Below are 22,212 nucleotides of genomic sequence, written 5' to 3' on the forward strand. Positions count from 1 at the left end.
GCGGGGGGGGTTGGGGTGATTTTTGGTGGATTTGGGGGCATTTAATGTCATTTTTAACTCATTTTAGGTAATTTTGGGTAATTTTCAGTGGATTTGGGGTGATTTGAGGTCTTTTTCAGTCAGTTTTAGTTCATTGTCTGTATTTTGGGTCATTTTCTGTGGCTTTTTGGTGGATTTTCTGTCATTTTTAGCTCGTTTTGGGTCATTTTTCAATGGATTTGAGGTGGATTATGGGTGATTTATGAGGGGTTTTGGGAGAATTTGGGGAGAATTTGGGCGGGTTTGGGAGGATTTAGGTGGATTTTGAGTCATTTTTACGGGGGTTTGGGCTCATTTTGGGGGGATTTTAGGTCATTTTCAGTGGATTTTGGGTTACTTTTTGTGGATTTTTTGGTGAATTTGGGGTCATTTTGGTGGGTTTTGGGTGGATTTTGGGTCATTTTAGGGCAATTTTAGTTCATTTTGGGCGGATTTGGGGTGATTTTCATTGGATTTGGGGTTATTTGGGGTGGATTTTTGGGGTTTGGGTCATTTTCAGGGGATTTTAGGTAATTTTCTCTGTTTTTTGGTGGATTGTGGGTAATTTAGGGGGATTTTGGGTGAATTTTAGGTTGTTCTGGGTGGATTTTGGGGGGGGTTGTGTCATTTTTGGTGGAATTTTTGGATTTTCAGTAATTTTTATTGGATTTTGGGTAATTTTCAGTAAGCTTTTTGGGGGTTTGAGTGGATTTTGGGGCATTTTAAGTTATTTTCGGTGGATTTGGAGACATTGTTGCTGGATTTGGGGTGAATTTTGGTGGCTTTTGGGTAATTTTCAATGGATTTTGGGTCATTCTAGTTCATTTCTAGTGGGTTTTGAGTGATTTTTTGTCAATTTTAGCTCATTTTAATGGATTTTGAGTCATTTTCTGTCAGATTTTTGGTGGGTTTTGAGTGGCTTTTGGGTCATTTTGAGTAATTTTAGTTAATTATGGGTGGATTTTGGGTCATGGTGTGTAGTTCCAGACAGATTCTGAGTGGAATTTGGGTGATTTCTGGCCGATTTTGGTCAATTTTGGGTGGTTTTGGAGTGACTTTTGGAATGGTTTCGGGGGGATTTTTGGGGGAATTTTTGGGAAATTTTTTTGGGGAATCTGGGGGATTGTTTGGGTCGATTTGGGGTGATTTTGGCTTTTTTTCCAGGCGTGCGGCCACCTGCCTGTCTTGGCTCCGCCACCAGGAGTTCCTGGGGGTGGATGTGCCCAGCACCAGGTAAGGCCCCAAAAACTCCCAAATCCACCCCAAAATCGTCCAGTTCACCCCCAAACAGTTAAAATCGCCACATTTACATAAAAAACCCAGAAATTATCCTCAGAAAAACCTCAAAAAAACCCAAATTCCCAATTGTTAAATCCCATTTTCCCCCCAAATTCCCAGTATTTTTATCCCATTTTCCCGATTTTTTCCAAATTTTTGCCCATTTCTTTCATTTCCCCACCCATTTTATCACCTTTTTTCCCAATTTTTTATCCCATTTCTCCCAATTTACCCCATTTTTTATCCCATTTTCCGCATTTGTCATCCCAATTTTATCTCTTTTTCCTCAAAATTCCCATTTTTTTTATCCCATTTTTATCCCAATTTTTTCCCCTAATTTCCCCTCCTTTTTATCCCATTTTTGGCAACAATTTCCCTCTTTTTTTGCCTTTTTTTATCCCATTCTTTTCATTTTACCTTTTTTTTTTTTTGCATTTTTAATCTCTCTTTCCTTCATTTTTTCCCCATTTCCCCCCCCATTTTTCCCCATTTTTCCACCATTTTCCCCCATTTTCCCCAATTTTTCACCTACTTTCCCCCCCCCAATTTTTTCACAAATTTTCCCCAATTTTTATCCTATTTTAAGCCAATTTTTGGCATTTTTTAATCCTCTTTTCTCCCCATTTTTTCCGAAATTTTTCCCAATTTTTCCCAATTTTTTCCCTAATATTCCCCAAATTTTCCATTTTTTTCCATTTTATCCCTTTTCCCCCTCATATTTTCCCAGTTCTTTCCCTAATATTCCCAATTTCTTCCCCACATTTTTTCCCAATTTTTCTCACTTTTTCCCAATTTTTATCCCATTTCCCCACTGATTTTTTTCCCTTTTTTCCTTTTTTTTCTTTTTTTCTCCCATTTTTTTTCTCATTTTCCCCCAGTTTTATCCCATTTTAATCCCATTTTTATGCCTTTTTCCAAAAATCCCCAATTTCACCCCAATTTTACCGATTTTTTCCCCATTTTCTGAATTTTTTCCCAATTTTCCCCCTATTTTCCCAATTTCTTGATCGATTTTTCCTAAGTTTTTATCCAATTTTTCTGAAATTTTATCCCATTTTCCCATTTTTTCATATTTTTAATCACTCTTTCCCTCATTTCCCCCCAGTTTTCAATTTCTTCTCATTTTTTCCATTTTCCGCTTCAATTTCATCCAATTTTATCCGATTTCCCCAATTTTATACCATTTTTGCCCAATTTTTTTACTAATTTTTCCTATTTTTTATCCCATTTTCCCCCAATATTCCCGAATTTTACACCATCTTTTACCATTCTTTTGTGGTTTTAATCTCTTTTCCCCTCATTTTTTCAGGTTTTTCCAATTTTTTTCAAAATTGTCCATTTTTTCCCAATTTTCCCTAATTTTATCCCATTTTTTCCCAATTTTTTCCCTCAATTTTTCCCCAATTTCTTGATTGATTTTCCAGAATTTTTTGTCCAATTTTCCCCAAATTTTCCCAAATTTTATCCTATTTTATCCCATTTCTTCACATTTTTTATCCCTCTTTCCCTCATTTTTCCCCAGTTTTCAATTTTTTCCAATTTTTTTCCATTTTCCCTCAATTTTATCTCATTCTAATCCCCTTTTCCTACCAAGATTTTCCCAATTCCCCCCCAAATTTTCCCAATTTTATCCTATTTTTCCCTAATTTTATACAATTTTTGCCCAATCTTGCCTGATTTTTCCATTAAATTTTCCTAATTTTTATCCCATTTCCCCCAATTTTCCCGAATTTTATCCTATTTTTACCATTTTTTGCATTTTTTCCTAATTTTTTCAGTTTTTTCAATTTTTCAATTTTTTTCCATATTTTTCCATTTTTTTCCCCAATTTTCCCCATTTTCCCCGTTCTTATTCCTTCCCCCAATTTTTCCCAATTTTTTTCCAATTTTATCCCTTTTTCCCCCATTCTATCTCCTTTTTCTCCCAATTTTTTCACAAATTATTCCCAATTTCCCCCAAAATTTTTCTCCGTTTTTCCCATTCTTGCCGCATTTCCCCTTTTTCCCCCATTTCCCCCCAATTCCCTCCTTCCCCCCCTTTTTCCCGCATTTTAACTCCATTTCCCGCAATATCCCCCTGTCAATCATGCCTTGGCCCCGCCCAGCACTGCCGTGGCCTCGTTCGTGATTGGTCGTGGTGGTTGGGAGGCCCCGCCCCCTCCTCTCGGGGCGCTCTGTTTGGGGGCGATTCTGCAGCTCGGTCTCGCGAGAGTTTACGGGAGGCAATGCCAGGACCTGCTCGGTAGGGGGCACCACCCGCGGGATTATGCTAATGAAGGGGCGGGGTTATGCAAATGAATCCTCAGTGGGGCTCCAGCGAGCGATTATAGGGGATTTTGGAAGGGAATTTGGGGGCATTTTGAGGGGAAATTTGGGCGTTTTGGAGGGGATTTTGGGGGATTTTGTGATTTTGAGGGATTTTTGGAGCAATTTGGGGGAATTTTGGGTTTTTTGAGGGGAATTTTGGGTGATTTTTGGGGTGGATTTGGGGCATTTTGGGGAAGTTTTTGAGGCGATTTTATGGGAAATTTGGAGAAATTTTGGGATGTATTTGGGGGAATTCAGGGGATTCTGGGGGGAAATTTTTGGTTTTTGAGGGGATTTTGTATGGAGTTTTTGAGGGGAGTTCTGGGCAATTTTGGGGGACATTTTTGGATGCTTGTGGGGGGAATTTCTGACCAATTCTGGGGGATTTTTCGGGTGTTATTTGGGTGAATATTTACAATGGATTTGGTGAAATTTTGGGGGAAATTTTGGGGTGAATTTGGGGAGATTTTTGGATGATTTTTGGAATTTTGGGGTGTATTTGGGGGTTTGAGGCTTTTGGGGAAAGTTGGGGGAAAATTTTGGGTGATTTTTGGGGGAAATTTGGGGGAATTGTGGGTTGCATTAGGGGAGATTTTGGGAGTGGATTTGAGGGGAGATTGGGGGATTTAGGGTAAATTTGGGGGGAATTTTTTGGGAATTTTAGAATGGATTTAAGAAATTTTGGGGGGATTTTTGGGGAAAATTTTTGGGGATTTTCAGTGGATTTTTTGATGATTTTGGGGTGGATTTGGGGCAATTTTGGAGAATTTTGGGGGGATTTGGGGTTTTTGAGGGGATTTTTGGGGAAATTTTTGAGGGGATTTTGGGGAAAATTTAAAGGAATTTTCAGGATCTTGAAGGGAAATTATGGGGAGATTTTTGGGTGATTTTGGGGGGATTTTGGGGTTTTGAGGGGATTTTTGGAGGGTTTTGGGGGAAATTTGGGGGCTTTGAGGTGGATTTTGGGGAAAATTTGGTGATTTTGGGATTTCTTAAGAAAATGTTTGTGTGATTTTGGGGAGATTTTTGGGATGTGTTGGGAGGAAATTTGGGGGATTTTTGAGATAATTTAGGAGGATTTTTGGGTGGATTTGGGGGCATTTTTTGGGGCATTTTTTTGCAAAATCTGTGGGGATTTTAGGCAGTTTTGGGGGATTTTGGGTGTCTTTTGAGTGGATTTTTGGGGGCATTTTGGGGCAATATTGGGGAGATTTTTGGGTGGTTTGGGGGGAATTTTGGAGTGGATTTGGGGGGATTTTTGGGGAAATTTTGGGGGGAATTTTGGATCTTTTGAGGCTATTTTTTGGGAAGTGTGAGGGATTTTGCATTTTCAGGAGGAGATTTTGGGGGTATTTTGGGGGAAAATTGGGGCATTTTGGGGCAGTTTTGGGGAGAATTTTGGAAAAAAAAATTTGGGTCTTGAAGGGAAATGTTTGGGTTGTTTGGGCTGGTTTTGGGGCATTTTTGGGCTTTTTTCCCCCAGGATTCCACTTTTTTGGTTTTCCTGGTTGATTTTGGGGTGGTTTGGGGTGGATTTTGGGGCATTTTGGGCCGTTTTGGGGGCATTTTTACAGAGGAAGTTTCGGTGACTTTGGAGCAGCTGAACTGCACGCAGCACCGCGTGCTGAACATTGATATCAGCTCCCCCCAGAGGTGCCAAAAATCCCCGAAATTCACCTGAAATTCACCCCAAAATTCCCCCCATTAAAAAGCCCCTGGTGGAGATTGAGGTCAGCCTCCTAATGAGTGTCAAAAAACCACCCAAATTCCCCTAAAATTGGCTCAAAATTGAGTAAAATTAACCCAGGTTTGCTCAAGGCAACGCAAAATTCTCCAAATTTTCCCCAAATTCCCCCAAAATCTCCCTAGATCCTCTCCAAATTTTCCTAAATCTCCCGAAATTCCCCAAATTTCCCCCAAATTTTCCCCAAAACTCTCCCAAATTTTTCCCAAACCTCCTCAAATTTCCTCAAAACCTTGCAGATTTTCCCCCAAATTTCCTCCCAAACTCCCTCAAATTTTCCCAAAACTCCCCCAAACTCCCCCAAATTTCCCCCAAAATTCCCCCAAACCTCCTCAAATTCTTTCAAAATTCCCCAAATTTCCCCCCAAAATCCCCCAAACTTCGAATTCCCCCCATTCCCCTCTCCACGACCCCCGAATTTCCCTATTTCCCCAATTTTTCTCATTTTTTCTAAATTTCCCCCATTTTCCCCTCTTTTTTTCCTGTTTTTTTTATTTCCCCACCCCCAGTTCTACCCCATTTTTTCCTAATTTTTCCCGATTTTTTTACCTTTTTTCTCCACATTTTTACCGTTTTCCTCCCCTCATTTTTTCTCATTTGTATCCCATTTCCCCCACTTTTTCCAAATTTCCTCCCCCAATTTTTTCAAATTTCCCACTCCAATTTTTTCAAATTTCCCCCTCAATTCTATCCCATTTTTTCCTGATTTTTCCCAAATTTTTACCACTTTTTCCCAAATTTTTACTGTTTTTCTCCCATTTTTTACTGTTTATCTCCCTTTTTTTTCTCATTTTTATCTCATTTTTCCCCCACATTTTTTCCATTTTCCCCAATTTTCCCCTTTTTTCCATTTCTTTTCAATTTTGTCCCATTTTCCCCACAATTTTTCCCAATGTTTCCTCTTTTTTACCGTTTGTTTCAAACTTTTATCCAATTTTTATCCCATTTTAATCGCAGTTTTATCCTATTTTTTATCCCATTTTATCCACTTTCTCCAATTTTATCCCTTTTCTAATCCCATTTTATCAATTTTACCCCATTTTTCCCCCAAATTCCCCCAATTTTTCCCATTTCCCTGAATTTCCCCCAAATTTTTCAATTTTCCCCAATTTTTTTTCCTAAATTCCCGAGTTTTTCCCCCATTTCTGATTAAATTTTCCCCATTGTTTCCCAATTTCTTCCCCAATTTCCCCCAATTTCTTTCCCCAAATTCCCCAGGTAGAACCAAAATACCCCAAAATCCCCCAAAATTGTCCCAAAATCCCCCAAGAATTCACCCCAAATTTGCCCCAAGTTCTCCAAAATTTTCCTCAAAATTCACCCCAAATTTTCTGAAACTCTCCCCTAAATTCCCCCAAAATTCCCCAAATTTTTTAAATTTCTTAAAATTCACCCCAAATTGCCCCAAACATGCATCAAATTCCCTCAAAATTCCCCAAAACCCACAAAATTCCCCCCAAATTATAAAAATGTCCCAAATTTTCCCATAATATCCCCCAAAACTCCAAAATTCCCTAAAAAGTCCCAAAATTTCCCAAATTTTCCTTGAAATTCCCCCATTTTTTCCCAAATTTTCCCAAAATTCTAGCAAAATGCCCCAAAATTGACCAAAATTCACCGAAAATTTCCACCCAAATTACCCCAAAATTTTCCATTTAAAAATTTCTTATAAATTCACCCAAAATGGTCCCAAAGATCCCCTAAAAAGTCCCAAATTTTTCCCAATTTTTCCTTGAAATTTCTCCAAAATTTCCCCCAAATTGCCCAAATTCCCCATTGCCCAGAGCTCCCCCTGGTGGCCACTCCCGAGTCCATCACCCTGCGGGAGCCGGGGCTGCCCCTCCCCGCCCCGGCAGCGCCCGAGGTCAGGAATGGGGAGAGACAGCGGGAACTGGGACTGGGACATGGGGACTGGGAACTGGGAACTGGGAACTGGGAACTGGGAACTGGGACTGGGAATGGAAACTGGGACATGGGAACTGGGACTGGGAACTGGGACTGCGAACTGGGAACTGGGACTGGGAACTGGGACATGGGAACTGGGAACGGGGAGAGACAGCGGGAACTGGGACCTGGGAACTGGGAACGGAAACTGGGAACTGGGGCTGGGCCTGGGAACTGGGACTGGGAACTGGAACTGGGAACGGAAACTGGGAACTGGGACTGGGAATGGAAACTGGAACTGGGAATGGGAATGGAAACTGGGGCTGGGACTGGGAACTGGGAATGGAAACTGGAACTGGGAACTGGGACATGGGGACTGGGAACTGGGACTGGGAACTGGGACATGGGAACTGGGACTGGGAACTGGGACTGGGAACTGGGACATGGGAATGGGGAGAGACAGCGGGAACTGGGACTGGGAACTGGGAATGAGAACTGGGAACTGGAACTGGGAACGGGGAGAGACAGTGGGAACTGGGAATGGGAACTGGAACTGGGAACTGGGACTGGGACCTGGGAACTGGAAATGGGAAATGGAACTGGGAAATGGAATTGGGAACAGGTAACTGGAACTGGGAATTGGGACTGGGGACTGCTGAAATGGGGAAAAGGAACTGGGAACTGGGAAATGGAACTGAGAACTGGGAACTGGGAAATGGAATTGAGAACTGGGAACTGGGAAATGGAATTGAGAACTGGGAAATGGAACTGGGAAATAGGGAACTGGGAAATGGAACTGGGAAATGGAACTGGGAAATGGGGAAATGGAACTGGGAGATGGAAACTGAAACTGGGAAATGGAACTGGGAAATGAGGAAATGGAACTGGGAACTGGAACTGGGAAATGGGCAAATGGAGCTGGGAAATGGAACTGGAACTGGGAAATGGGGAATGGGAAGTGGAACTGGCAAATGGGAACTGGAACTGGGAAATGGGAACTGGGAATTGCAGAAATGGAACTGAAAAATGGGATTTTGGGGAAATTGGGTCATTTTGGAGGAATTTCAGGGAGTTTGGGGACATTGTAATGGAATTTTGGAAAAAAAAATTGGGGGATTTTGGGTAATTTTTGGACAAATTTTGGGACAATTTTTAGACTTTTGGGGAAAATTTGAGGGATTTGGGGGGGAATTTTGGGTTTTTTTTATATAGGGAAAATTTTGGGGAGAATTTGGGAAAATTTTAGGGGAATTTGGATAATTGTTAGAGAAATTTTGGGAATTTTTGGAACAATTTTTAGGGAACTCTGGGAAATTTTAGGGGGATTTAGAAAATTTGGAGGGAATTTGAGGGATTTGGGGATCATTTTAGGGGGTATTTTGGGGATAAATTTGGGGAGATTTTGTAGAAATTGGAGGGGAATTTTGTGTGAATGTTTGGGACAGATTTGGGATAATTGGGGTGAATTTTGGATGTTTTTGGTCCCAGGTGGAGCTGCCCGAGATGACCCCGCGGGAGATGCAGCTGCTGCTGGAGGCCGAGGGTCAGGGGTCACTCAGGGGTCACTCATGGTCACTCAGGGGTCACTCCATGGTCACTCAGGGGTCACTCAGGGTCACTCAGGGGTCACTCAGGGGTCACTCATGGTCACTCAGGGGTCACTCAGGTCGCTCAGGGGTCACTCGGGTCACTCAGGGGTCACTCCATGGTCACTCAGGGGTCACTCAGGGGCAACTCAGGGGTCACTCCATGGTCACTCAGGGGTCACTCCATGGTCACTCAGGGTCACTCCATGGTCACTCAGGGGTCACTCAGTGTCACTCATGGTCACTCCATGGTCACTCAGGGTTCACTCCATTGTCACTCAGGGGTCACTCAGGGGTCACTGTGGTCACTCAGGGGTCATTCAGGGTCACTCAGGGGTCACTCAGGGTCTCTCAGGAGTCACTCAATGGTCACTCAATGGTCACTCAGGGCTCACTCAGGGCTCACTCACTGGTCACTCACTGGTCACTCACTGGTCACTCCATGGTCACTCCATGGTCACTAGGGGTCACTCAGGGTCACTCACTGGTCACTCGTGTCACTTTGGGTCCTTTTTGGTCCTTTTTTGCTAATTTGGGGGACTTTTGGATTTTTTGGGGTCATTTTGGGGGCTTAACCTATTTTTGATCATTCAAGGTTATTTGGGGCCATTCTAGGTTCTGTTTGGAAAATTTGGAGCCATTTATTTGTCATTTTAGGTCAGTTTTGGGTCATTTTGGGGTAATTTCATTTTTTGGGTAACTTTGGGCCATTTTAGGCAATTTTGGATCATTTTTGATTCTTTTTTGGTCGTGTTGGGTCCTTTTTTGCTCATTTTGGTTCATTCTTAGTTCTTTTGGGATCTTTTAGGTTCATTTTTAGGTCACTTGGAGTTGGTTTTGGGTCACTGGAGGTTTTTTGTAATTTTTGTTCATTTGGGGGATTTTTGTAATTTTGGGTCATGTTTGGGTTGTTTTCAGCCATTTTTGGGACATTTTGGTAGTTTTGGGTGTTTTTGTTCTTTTTTGGGGGGTTTTAGGGTTTTTTTGTTCTTTTTGGGTAATTTTACATTTTTGATTCATTTTTGTTAATTTGGTGGGTTTTGTATTTTTGGCTCGTTTTTGGCTTGTTTTTAGCTCTTTTTAGTTTTTATTTATTCTTTTGGGTAATTTTGGTTCTTTGTGGGTCATTTTTGGTTCATTTTGCTCTTTTTTTGGGTATTTCTTTGGTCTTTTTTTCGTTCTTTTTGTCTTTTTGGGTAATTTGGGGTTATTTTGGTTCTTTTGGGTGATCTTGGGGTGATTTTTGGTCACTTTTGTCTTCCCACCCCCAGTGGAGGTGCCGGAGCTGGAGCTGCCCCTTCCCCCACGTGAGAAATTAGGGGAAATTTGGGGGGATTTTGGTAAAAAGTTGGGAAATTTGGGAGGAATTTGGGAAAAATTTGGGAAATTTGGGAAGTTTGGGAGGAGAATTGGGCAAAAAATGGCAAAAAATTGGTGAAATTTTGGGGAAAATGTGAGAATTTTGAGGGAGTTTGAGGGAATTTTGGGTGAAAAATGGGGAAAGCTTTGGAAAATCAGGAGAATTGGGAAAAATGTGAAAAAAATGGAAAAAATGGGAAAAAATGGGAAAAATTGGGGAAAATTAGGAAAATTGGGGAAAATTTGAAAAAATGGAAAAAAATTAAGAATAATTGGAAAAAATGGGGGAAATTGGGAATAAATTGGGGAAAAATTGAGAAAAAAATGGGAAAAATTTGAGAAAAAAATTGGTGAAATTCAGGGGAAATTGCGGAAAGAATGGAAAAAAATAGAAAAGAAATGGGGGAAATTGGGAAAGAAATTGGGGGGAAATGGGAAAAAATGGAAAAAATCTGGGAAAAAATTGGGCAAAAGTTTGGGATAATGGGAGAAAAGGGGAAATTTGGGGGAAGACTGGGAAAAATTAGGAAACAAATAGGGGGAAAATATTGAGATAAAATTGGGACATTTGGGAAAAAATGGGAGAAAAATGGGGAATATTGGGAAAATTTTAGAAAAAAATTGGGGAGAAGTTGGGGAAAAAAATGGAAATTTGGGGGAAAATTTTGGGGAAAATTTTGGGGAAAATCGGAAAAAAAATGGGAAATTTGGGGAAAAAATGTTGAAATTTGAGAAAGAATTTGGGGGGAAAATTGTGAAAGAATTGAAAAAAAATAGGAAAATTCCGGGGAGAAATTTGGGTAAAATCAGGGAAATTTGGGGAAAAAAGTTTGTGAAATTTTTTGGGAAAATTTGGGGAAAATTTGGGTAAATTTGGGGAAAATGGGGTGAATTGGGAAAAAATAGAAAAAACTGGGATGAGTTTGGGGGAAAATTTTGGGAAAATTTGGGAATTCCTGTTGAAAACACAGGAAGTTTTCTGCTCCTCCCCCCCTGCAGGCCCTGCCCCCCCCAGAGGCTCCACCCCTCCCCCCTCTGCCCCTCCCTCCCCCTCCTCTGGCCCCTCCCCCTCCTCTGGCCCCTCCCCCTTCCTGGCAGCGCCGGCCCCTCCCCCCCGCTGGGACCCTGAGACCCAAATCCCGGCCCAGGAAATTCGGGAGAGGCTTCAGGAGCCGCTGAGAGACTGCCAGCCATGGGTGAGTGAGCACTGAGCAATGATCCCTGAGTGACCTCTGAGTGACCTCTGAGTGACCAGTGAGCACTGAGTGAGCACTGAGCAGTGACCCCTGAGTGACCAGTGACCACTGAGTGACCTCTGAGTAACAAGTGACCACTGAGTGACCACTGAGCAATGATCCTTGTGTGAGCCCTGAGTAACCAGTGACCACTGAGTGAGCACTGAGTGACCAAGTGACCAGTGAGCACTGAGTGACCCCTGAGTGACCAGTGACCGTAGAGTGGTCCCTAAGTGACCACTGAGTGACCAGTCACCACTGAGTGCCCCATAGATCCCATCCCTGCCCCACAGGTTTTGGTTCTGCCCCATACATCTCAAGTCCTGCTGTATAGATTTGGTTCTACCTCACAGATTCCAAATCTGCCTCATAAATTTCAATCTGGACCTACAGATCCTAAATCTGCCCCGTAGAACCCATTCCTGCCCCACAGATTCCAGTTCAAACCTAGACATTCTAGTTCTGCCCCATAGGTTTGGTTTGACCCCATAGATCCCAAATCCACCCCACGGATTTCAGTTCTGCACCATAGATCGCAAACCCTGTCCCCATCTCTTTCTGTGCCCTCAGGAGCCGCTGGAGCGGCCCCACAGATCTTGGCGCCCCCTGAGTGAACTGCTGAGCACAGCATGCCATGGTGAGACCCCAGATCCATCCCACAGATCCTAAATCTGACCCAGAGATCCCAAATCAGCCCCATAGATCCCATCCCTGTCCAATAGATCCTAAGTCTGACCCAGAGATCCTAAATGTGCCTCACAGATCCTGATCCTTCCCCATGGATCCCATCCCTGCTCCACACATTTCCCTGCCTCATAGACTGACCCCATTCCTGCCCCATGGATTGCCTGCCTCACACATTGATCCCATTCCTGCCCCACACATTGATCCCATTCCTTGCCCCATAGATTCTCTGCCCCATAGACTGGCCCCCTTCTTGCCCCCTACATTCCCTACCCCACACATTCCCTGCCCCATAGATTCTGACCCCATTTCTCCCCCACCGATTTCCCTGCCCCATAAATTTCCTGACCCCATTCCTGCCCCACAGGTTCCTGTCCCATAGATTTCTCTGCCCCCCAGATCCATTTCCTGACCCCATTTTTTGTTTCTCTCTCTCCCCCCCAGCTCCCCTCCCCCCTGAGCTGCTCCAGTTTTGGGGTCACTGCTTCCAGCCCCTCCCCCGCCCTGGTCCCCTGGAGCCGCCCCCGGAGCTGCCCAGCAAGGTGGAGGTGGGGCTGCCCCAAAAATTCCCAAAATTCCTGGCCCAAAAATCCCAAAAATCCTGAAAATCCCAAAATTCCCAACTCCCACATCCCAAAAATCCCAAAATCCTGACTCAGAGATGCCAGAAATTCCCATAATTCCCAAAATTTCCCAAATCCCCAAAATTCCCAACCTAGAAATCCCCAAAATCCTAAAAAACTGGAAATTCCCAAAATTCCTGACCCAGAAATCTCAAAATTCCCACAATTCCTCACCCAGAAATCCCAAATTCGCAACACAGAAATTCCAAAATCTCAAAAATGCTGCCCCAGAGATTCCAAATTCCCAAAATCCCTGACCCAGAAATCCTAAAATCCTGACTCATAGATCCCAAACTCCTGAAATTCCTGAACCAGAAATCCCAAAAACTCAAAAATTCTGCCCCAAAGATTCCAAAACTCCCAAAAATCCTGAAATTCCTGACGTAGAGATTCCAAAAATCCCAAAATCCTGATCCAAAAATCCCCGAAATTCCCAACCCAGAGATCTCAAAATTTCCTGACCCTGAGATCCCAAAATCCCAATTTTTCCTTTAAAAATCTACTTTTTCCCTAAAAAACCTGAATTTTACCACAAATTTTCTGCCAAAATTCCCCAAGTTTTCAGTCTTTGACCTGAAATTTGCCTTGTAAAATACCCAATTTTTTCCCCAATTTTGCCCCAAAACCCCCACATTTTCCCCCCAACCCCCCAATTTTTGCCCAAATTTGGTGGATTTTGACCCAAATTTGTGTCCCCAGGGCTATGGGAGGTGCTGGAGCCAAGCCTGCCCCACCCGCCCTGAGCTCGGGTGAGGAATTGGGGGAAAATTGGGGCATTTGGGAAATTTTGGGAAATTTGGAAAATTTTGGGGTAAAAGATGGGTAAATTTAGGAAAAGGTTTAGGGAATTTTGGGAAAATTTGGGGGAATTGGGAAATTTAGTAAAAAATTGTGGGAAATTTTGGCCAAAAAGGGGAGAATTATGGAAAAAATGCAAGGAACTTTGGGCAGAAATGTGGGAGTTTGGGGGCAATTTGGGAATTTTGGGGGGTTTGGGGTAAAAATGGGAAAAATTGGGGAAAATTGGAGACATTTGGGAGAAAATCAAGAAAATTTGGGAATTTTGAGGGAATGGGAAAAAGTGGAAAAGGGAACAATTTTAGGGAAAAAAAAATTGGTCCAAAAGTGGAATTTTGGGAGATATATGGGAATTTTTGGCAATTTCAGGGGAAAATTTGGGTAAAAATTAGGGAATTCAGGAAAAATTTTGGGAGTTTTGTTGGAATATGGGAATGCTTGGGAATTTTAGGAGAATTTGGGGGATTTGGGAGAAATCTGGGGCAAAAATGGGAAAATAGGGAAATTGGGTAATTCAGGGAAAATTGGAGGGATTTTGGGAAAATTTGGGAATTGTTTTTGTCTTTTAGGAGAACTTAGTAAAATTTTTGGGGATTTTGGGAAAAAAATGGAGAAAATGTGGCGATTTTGGGGTAAAAATGGGAACATTTATGAATTTGGGAGAAAATTGAGAAAATTGGGGAATTATGGGAGAAATTTGCTGAAATTCAGGAAAAATTGGGGGATTTTGGAACAAAATTTGGGAGTTTTTGGGGTGAAAATGGGAAAAATTTGAGTAGAATCTGGGGAAAATGGGGAAATTTGGGGGAAAATTTGAAAAAATTGGCTAAAAATCAGAATTTTGGGAACATGTTTGGGCAGAAATGTGGGAAATTTGGGTGAAATCTGGGACTTTTGGGGGATTTTGAGGGGAATCTGGCTGAACTTTTGGGCAGAATTTTGGGAATTTTGGAGCTGATTTTGCCCTTCTCCCCTCAGAACTTTCCCTGGAGGCCCTGGAGCGGGAGCTGAGGTGGGGGCGGAGCCTCACCCGGCAGTGGGCGTGGCGTAACCAGGGAGTGGCTGAGATTCAACCAGAAGTGGAATTTAGGGCGGGATCAGGGCGGGGAGTCGGGAAAAATTCTGGAAGTTTGTCTTTAGAGGAGATTCAGGGAATTTTTGGGAAAACTTAGAGAAAAAAAGGGAAAATTGGGGAGAAAATGGTGGCCAGAAGTGGGTGGAGTTTAAACCGGAAGTGAGTGTGATTTACACCGGAAGTGAGTGTTGCTAAAAGTACCAGAAGTCGCGTTGGTGTACCGGAAGTGGGCGGGGCTTAAACACAAAGTGATCATTATTGAACAGAAGTCCAATTTTAGTCCAGTTTTAGTCCAGTTTACTTTTCCCAAATTACACCAGAAGTGGGGAGGGGGCATGGCTCAATTATGTCATGGCTTGTCTCCCTCAGTGTCCCGCCCCTTCTGGCCCCGCCCCCTGAGGCCCCGCCAGAGATTCCGGAGATGCCGGTGATCGACCTCAGGAGGTGGGTCTGTAATTTTGGGAATTCTGTGGAAAATTTGGGGGATCTCGTGGTGAATCTTGGGAATTTTGAAAGTTTTGGGGAAAATTTTGGAGGGAATTTTGGGAGGAATTTCACAAATTCTGGGAATTTTATGGGGAATTTTGGGATTTTTTGGGGGGAAATTTGGGAGAAGTTTCATGAATCTTGGGGGTTTTGTAGGAAATACTGGGAATTCTGGTGGAAATTTTTGGAATTTGGGGTTTTTTTTTAAATTTGGGGAATTTTGTGGGAAATGTGGGGAATTCTGTGGGGAATTTTGGGAGAAATTTGGGGTGTTTTGGGAATTTTTGGGGAAATTTTGGGAATTTGGGATTAATTTTTTGAGAATTGAAGATAAAGTTTTTTGGGAATTCGGGATGAATTTTTTGAGGAATTTTGGATGAATTTTTTAGGAATTCAGGATAAATTTTTCCTCTTTCTCTTCCCCCATCCAGGCTGATCCTGGACCACACCCAAGCCCCAGAGGGGGCAGAACTTGGTGCCATCGTGGCTCCGGACTGGTCCCGCCCCCTCGTGGCCAGGGCCTTTGTTCTGTGCCTGGGTGAGACTTCCCCATGCCCTCTTCACCCTAAACCACGCCCACCCCTCCTTAAAACATGCCCATTTAAGCCCCAAGCACTTAAATCCTTCTATTTAAGCCCCACCCTTTAAGTTGTCCCCATTTAAGCCCTACCCACTGTAAGAAACTTTGTTTCAATCTCTACCCACTTTGGGCTCCACCCACTTTAAGCCCCACCCTTAACCCTTCCCATTTGTGCCCCACCCACTTAAAACCCCACCCACTTTAGACCCCACCCCTTTCATCTCTCCCTATTTAGGCTCCTCCCCTTAAGCCCCACCCCCTTTAGCCCCACCCCTTTGATCACCTTTGCCTTGAGCCCTGTCCGCTCCCCCCCCCAGAGCTCTGCGCCTCCCATTGGCTGCAGCTGGAGCAGCCCCACCCCTACAGACCAATCCAGATCAAGCTCCGCCCACAGCACCAATAAAACACACCCACATTGCCTTACAAGGAGTGCAGGGAGCTTTTGTGTGGATTTTGTGTGGAATTTGGGATTTTTGTGTGCATGTTGGGGTTAGCTCCAATACAAGTGCAGATAATCATGGCTTAAGGGCGTGGGGAAACCCTTTGCAATAGGAGTGAGTAAAAAACCACCCCCAGAATCCTCCAGTTCCAGTATGTTGACTATTTCCACAGAGTTCTCTGCTTCCCTTGTTGTCATTGGTTCCTTTTTGCTGCAATAATTTTAATATTCCTAATGACCCTTCTCTATTGGATCCCCTCCCTAAACTCCACCCTAGTTCCTCCCTACTCCTGCAAGTTTATAAATACCCCTGCCCTGCCCTAACACCTGCTTTTTGCCATTGCCCTCGTGCATGGATCAAGCCTCCCTGTACCATCTGTCCCAGTTCGTTCAGTACAAGCTCTTTGGCTTGCTGTTTGTGGCTTTCTAGTATTAAAGCTTTTTAGTTCCTGAACAATCAGATCAGATTTTCTTTCTGGATAAAATCACTAAGTTCAGTGAAGCCACTGACCCTAATAGCCGGGCTAAGGTCGGCCAGAGGCTTCGTACCTCCAAAATTCCATCTCTCCAAGGATTGTGCCCAGACAAAAGTAGCCAGGACACACAGGTCTGGTGGCCCTGTCCTCTGGTGATTTCCTTAGACTATGAGCAGAATGTTTTCATTTACCAACGCCTTGGAGAGGGCTCAGAGATCTCCCCAGGTGGAGTTTGGAGGCTGCAAGAACATGACCACTATACAGGGATAAAGAAGCTCTGTGCTCAGTAGGGTGGAGACTGAGGACAGCAGAGGAGAGCCCTGGGAGGGATTGCAGGGCTGTTTCAGAGATGGTGGATCCTTTTCACATAGTAGAAATCAACTGGAGAAAGAAAAAATTAATGCCAAGGGCAATAGATGAGGTCCAGACTGGACACAAGAACTCCGCACTCGCCCCGTAACTCTTACGTCTCAAGCATACACCAGTCACACACCACCCAACCAAGCGATAGTCTGCTGTTCTCGCCTGGATCTTCATGCACAAGAAATTACAGGTAACATACTGCAGTTTTCCTCTCGGAGCTCAGATTCCTTGCCTGTGCCTTGTCTGTTTTATGAATTTCCTGTTCCAGTCACTAAGGGTGGGGCGCCTCCCTGAGATCAGTTGTTCTCCCCCCAAAAATGGAAATTCGTCATGTTGAGGTCACCAAATTTGTTATAAATTACTCACCAAAATCGGGTAGGTTGATTAATAAGGCAATTTATTAGTTCCTTGATAAGGAATGGGCAAGCAGCGGTGGGGATGCAGGGAGTCCCCTCTGCACCATCACGTCTGTCTTACCCCTCATCACTGCCCCTTTTACAGGCAGTTTCTGGTGGGCCCATGTCATGCCCACCGTGCTGTGGTACAAGTTCGAGCAAGTCCAAACATGTTGGCTAGCACTCAAGCAGCCGTGGCTACAAGCCCCCACCAGGTCTGGACAAAGCTTGAACACATTCTCAGATTACACTCCTAGCAAGTAGATAACAGCAGTGGCAAGTCTGCTCATGTCCACATAAGCCTGTATTTTTCTTATACGTAAAAAGTGGATACAATTCATAATTATAGTGGCAAAATAATAAATACATACAAACAAAAGCCAACAATTCACAGCATAATGATTTAAGCAAATATAATGAAATTATTATATTTTCCTGTGTCTCATGTCCATGTTTTACTTTGAATTCAGTATTCTTGTTTATATTGATCCCATGGTGTATTTCCATAATGACACGAATCACTATGTAGCATCTCACATTACTCCTCAGCGTGTTTTCAACTGAGATGGGTGTCCTGTAACCTAGGGACAGGGTGGGTAAGTGCCAGCTGGGTCACAACCCCTTCTCTCAGAGCAGTGCACCCTTCCTGGGTGCTCCTGAGCACAGCTGGGCTGCAAAACATTGCTGAATGCACCTGGATGGGAAGGGCTGGGGTCTGCAGGGGCCACAGCGGGAGGGGCTGAGCGCACTTGACCTGTTGGGCCCGGGGCAGGCTGAGCTCAGAGCTCAGCGGGGCTGCAGCTTCTGCCCAGGGGCAGCTCCACTCTCTGCTCCCTGGGACAGGGACAGGACTCAGGAGCGGCTGGAGCTGTTTCTGGAGGGGTTTGTGTCGGATACCATGGAAAGGTTCTTTCCGCCAGAGGGTGCTGGGCACTGCCCAGGCTCCCCAGGGAACGGGCACGGCCCCAGAGAGCTCCAGGAGCGTTTGCACAGCGCTGCCAGGGTGGGATCGTCGGGGCGTCTGTGCAGGGCCAGGGCTTGGACCGGATGGCCCTTGTGGGGCCCTGCCAGCCCCGGATGTTCTCTGAACGACGTGAGACTGGGTAAAACGCTTCGTACGTAAGGGTGTACTGGAGTAAGCACATCCTTTGCTTTGGTTCCACCCTTTGCTTTGCTTTGGTCCGCCCCCGGCGAGCGGGCGGGACGCGATGGGGCCGTGCCCAGAGCCGCTCGCTGTGGCGGGAGCGGCGGGCGCAGCCCCCCTGCCCGGGGGCGACCCCTCGAGCTGGGCGTTCTGTGGCCAGGAGACGCCTGCGTGCTGCGGCTGCACCGTGCTGCGCAGTGAGTGCCGGCCCTGCCAGCCCGGCGCGTCCCCGCGGTCACTGCCGCCATCCCTCCCTCCCTCCCTCCCTTCCGCTCGGGTGCGGCCGCAGCGCCGCCTTGGACCGGCAGCAGAAGGGCTCGGAGCTCCCGCGAGTGCGGACGGTGAGCGCCGGTCCTGGCTGGGCACAGTGCCGGGCCGCTCGGGAGTTCCCGGGAAAGGCGCCGAGGACAAGCCCGGTAAAGGGCCCGGAGCGCTCGTGTGCCCCCGAGAGCCGCTGGAACACTTATGTGGGATGGTCTGTACATTCCGCTTATGGCCCAAGGGAGAGGGGTTTCTCCCAAGGACATGTCGTGATAGACAAGGGGAACAGCCTTAGGATGAACGAAAGCAGGTTCAGATTAAACATCAGGAAGTAATTGTTCTCTGTGAGGGTGGGCAGGCCCTGCACAGGGTGTCCAGAGAAATTGTGGCTTCCTCTGAATCCCTGGAAGTGTCCAAGGCCAGGCTGGACACTGGGGCTTGGAGCAATCTGGGGCAGTGGGAGGTGTCTCTGCCCATGGCAGGGGGTGGCACTGGATGAACTTTAAGGTCTGTTCCACAGTTTAGTGATTCTGATGGTCTGGCTGAGATCAGTCAGCCTTAGGAGCTGTTGCAATTCAGGCTGAAAGATGAATGCTCATAATTCACACTGTGTAAAGTAAGAATGAATGCTTAAAAAATTTAGCGCCTGTTTTTTTTTTTTTTTAGAAAAGGGATGGGGAGAGGTGCTTGCTTCTATTTTCTTCTGAATAAATGTTATTTCTTACTTACAGCATGGTAGAAGCCTTATTCTGTTCTGGCTGCTCAAGGACACTTAGCAGGATCTACAGGCATACCTCAAGGCATCTCGACTGCAAGAGAGATTTGTTCTGTTTCAGTGTTTACTCTGTTGAAAGGTAAATGCAGAATGTTTATGGGTCAGCCTGCCAGCCCCACTTCACTCACCAGGTATGGCACTGAGGGTGCTCCTGTTATACTCTGGCAAGTCTAGAAGGTAGCTTTTCCTGCTGCTCTGTCCCAGAGTGGTTTTCTGCATCGCTGCTGTTGGCATCATAGCGATCAGCTGTGAGGAACCTGTGTAAGGCAAATCCTAGGGGGAAAAAACCAAACAAGAAACCAACCAGGTCTGCCTTTTGTATGAGAAATTGCATTGCAACCAAGAAAATATCACCAGGTGCAGGGCACGGGAGGGTTCCTTCTCATTGATCAGAAGAGTACACAAACCAGGCACCAAATAGGTCTGGCTGGAGCCAGCGAGGGTCAGCATTATCTGCAGCAAGTGTGGCCAGAGGGTCTCGGGCAGAACTTGGGGTGAGTCCAACCTGTACTGGCCACAACTGCTCTGTCCTTGCTAAATTGAGCAAAGGCAAATCTGACAAGTGAGTATGTGCTTGAGGCTCTCACTCAGCCATCTTCATATCTGTCTAGAAAATGAAAAGTGTGCTCAGGTTTAGTTGGTTTATAGCACTTAAAAGTGGTCTTAGAGTATTCTTCCATAACTATATCCTGAATTTAGGCTCCATGTCACAGTTCTTTTATGCGAGCATTGTTCTAATAGACAATGATTGTTCATCTGGACAAGTTTTAATGTCTCTTTTTTTCTGACATTCCTATTTATTTTGCTGTATTGCTGTGGATGTTCACCCTCACACTCTGGACAGTGGTTTTGGGTTTTTTCTTCAATCCACAGCTAGGATACTTTGTTTTTTCCATGGCAGTCAAATTCTCTGAAGCACTAACCTGGCTGCAGGATGGCACTTTCTTGGAGAGTAGTGCTGCTTCTCCCAGCCAGCACTGCACAGGTCTTGGTGTCTGTAATTTTTCACTGCATCCTGTAGCCCCAGAATCCATGGGTGTCTCCCAGGGCTCTGGAGCAGTGCCGTGTTTGGGTTTTTGGCTTCAGAGTGGGAAGTGCATGACCTAAACTGTGGCATCTCTGCTCTGTTCCAGGAACCCTGGAAAAGCAAGCTGTTATCCATGAGGAATCCCTTTACTCTTGAAAGTTGAGCTGTCTTTGAGACCTACTGCAAAGGGTGAGATTTAACCTTATACCATTCTATGTTGAAATCACCTCTGTGAAACCTTAATGTGCTTCAATAGATCCTGCAGAGCAGCTTGTTTCACCCAGAGCCGTTCCGTGCATTGTACCATTTTCATTGGTATCTTGTGTTATGCAAGATTTTCAGTAACTTTTCCTTCCATTTTCATGGTAAATAGCATTTTCTGTGTATCAAGATCCTATTTATGTCTCGGTCATTTGATACGTTGTTTCTAGCTACTGATTCACTTCTCCTTTTAGTCATATTTCTGTCTTTTGTGCAAATGGACTTAATGCTTTTGTGTAACTTTGTGTTGAAATATTACATCATAAATCAAGTTGATATTTTGCTTTACTAAAATCTTGTGACTGCAGGTAGGAAGATCTTAGAGCAAATAGTGAAGGAAGTTTATTGTGGAAACTGAAGGTTGTCCAGCAAAAGCTGAGTGTGTGACTGACGATTCCCAAGGCTGAAAAAATTACTGTGCGCACAGTGAATATTGGAGTGGGGTGAGGTGTCAAAATATGAAAGTATCAGGGAAAGAATGAATGAAAGAGAGAATGAAAAGAATTGGTGATGTGAGATCAGATTTGAGCCCTTTTTGCTGTCCACATATGCTCTTTGTGTTGTCAAATTTTGTGAGTAACCAGGTACCTTTCCCTGGTTATTTTGCAGGTACACAGGACATTCAGATCTCTGGAGACAAGGCTGAGCACTACTGAGTGGGGAGTGGCTACTGTGCACAGGCAGCTCTGGCAGGAAATGAACGTTGGACTGCAGGGAATGGCCAAGGTGAGACTTGGCCCTGCAGTCCTCTGGGGTCTATGGGGACTCGCAAAGATGTGAAAGGGCTGCAGGCCACGGGTGGAGCAGTGCTGACCCAGGCTGTGACCCAGCCAAGGAGTTCTTCCAATGTCCCTTGAGAGGACACCGCAGGGGTTTTTTCTTAATAAGGACTTCTGAGAAGGCAAGGTGTGGACTCTTGGTTTCATGTAAATATTTATTTAAATTTTTGTCTCTGAAAGCAAAGCATTTATCTCCTGACTTCCCTGCTATTCAATATCTACTGAACTGGGTGTGCATTTTCCTAAGCTAATAAAAAATTTCTTGTCCTGTGTGCTCCCCATCTCATTCCCTTTCACTACTTCACTCTTTCTTGTTCTTCTTTTTGTTTTAAGGAATAAACCCTTAATAATTATTTATTTAATAAATGTTGCTCAATTCCTCTGTACCTGTGTGCACCTGCTGCCCAGAGCTCCTCCCTTACTGCACCCCTCTCTTGGTAAGCCTCTGTCCTGCTGGCCGTGCCTCTCTGTCTCCATCCCTGTGCTGCTCCTCGCCTGTCTTTGCCCGTCCCGGCCCATGCCGTGGTCCTTTCCTCTCCGTGTCCTTGTTTCCTTCAGTCCTTGCTGTGTGTTTGGCACTCTTTTTCTCTGTGTCTCACTTGTGTTCCTGTTTTATTCTCTGTGGCTCTGCAGTG

The 22,212-nt window shown here is 44.7% G+C and overlaps 1 protein-coding gene and 1 long non-coding RNA gene across 9 annotated transcripts; both read left to right on the top strand.

The window, feature by feature from the left end:
- Positions 1-665: 665 nt before the first annotated feature.
- Positions 666-17,714, top strand: LOC117007550 (potassium/sodium hyperpolarization-activated cyclic nucleotide-gated channel 4-like). Its single transcript, XM_033080799.1, has 9 exons — positions 666-922; positions 1,183-1,251; positions 3,402-3,538; positions 7,132-7,211; positions 8,720-8,774; positions 14,961-15,035; positions 15,509-15,615; positions 15,975-17,125; positions 17,204-17,714. The coding sequence occupies exons 1-8, from the start codon at positions 890-892 to the stop codon at positions 16,058-16,060; spliced, it is 642 nt and encodes a 213-aa protein (XP_032936690.1). The 5' UTR covers positions 666-889; the 3' UTR covers positions 16,061-17,125; positions 17,204-17,714.
- Positions 17,715-18,289: 575 nt separating this feature from the next.
- LOC117007552 lies at positions 18,290-21,858 on the top strand. 8 transcript variants are annotated; one of them, XR_004420165.2, is made up of 4 exons: positions 18,290-18,465; positions 19,467-19,589; positions 20,644-20,726; positions 21,408-21,858. It is a non-coding gene; the product is annotated as an uncharacterized LOC117007552 (long non-coding RNA). The 8 variants fall into 8 exon arrangements; XR_004420166.2 differs by having other exon boundaries at positions 18,290-18,445; XR_004420167.2 differs by having other exon boundaries at positions 18,290-18,433.
- The last annotated feature ends 354 nt before the right edge of the window (positions 21,859-22,212 follow it).

This window comes from Catharus ustulatus, chromosome 26 (assembly GCF_009819885.2).
Source record: "Catharus ustulatus isolate bCatUst1 chromosome 26, bCatUst1.pri.v2, whole genome shotgun sequence".
In the NCBI taxonomy this organism is placed as follows: Eukaryota; Metazoa; Chordata; class Aves; order Passeriformes; family Turdidae; genus Catharus; species Catharus ustulatus.

Coding starts and splice junctions, on each gene's coding strand:
- LOC117007550 (XM_033080799.1), top strand. CDS start 890: ATGGATTTTGAGTCATTTTCTGTCAGATTTTTG. Junction 1,252..3,401: donor GTGGATGTGCCCAGCACCAG/GTAAGGCCCCAA, acceptor GGCCCCGCCCAG/CACTGCCGTGGCCTCGTTCG. Junction 8,775..14,960: donor GCTGCTGCTGGAGGCCGAGG/GTCAGGGGTCAC, acceptor TGTCTCCCTCAG/TGTCCCGCCCCTTCTGGCCC.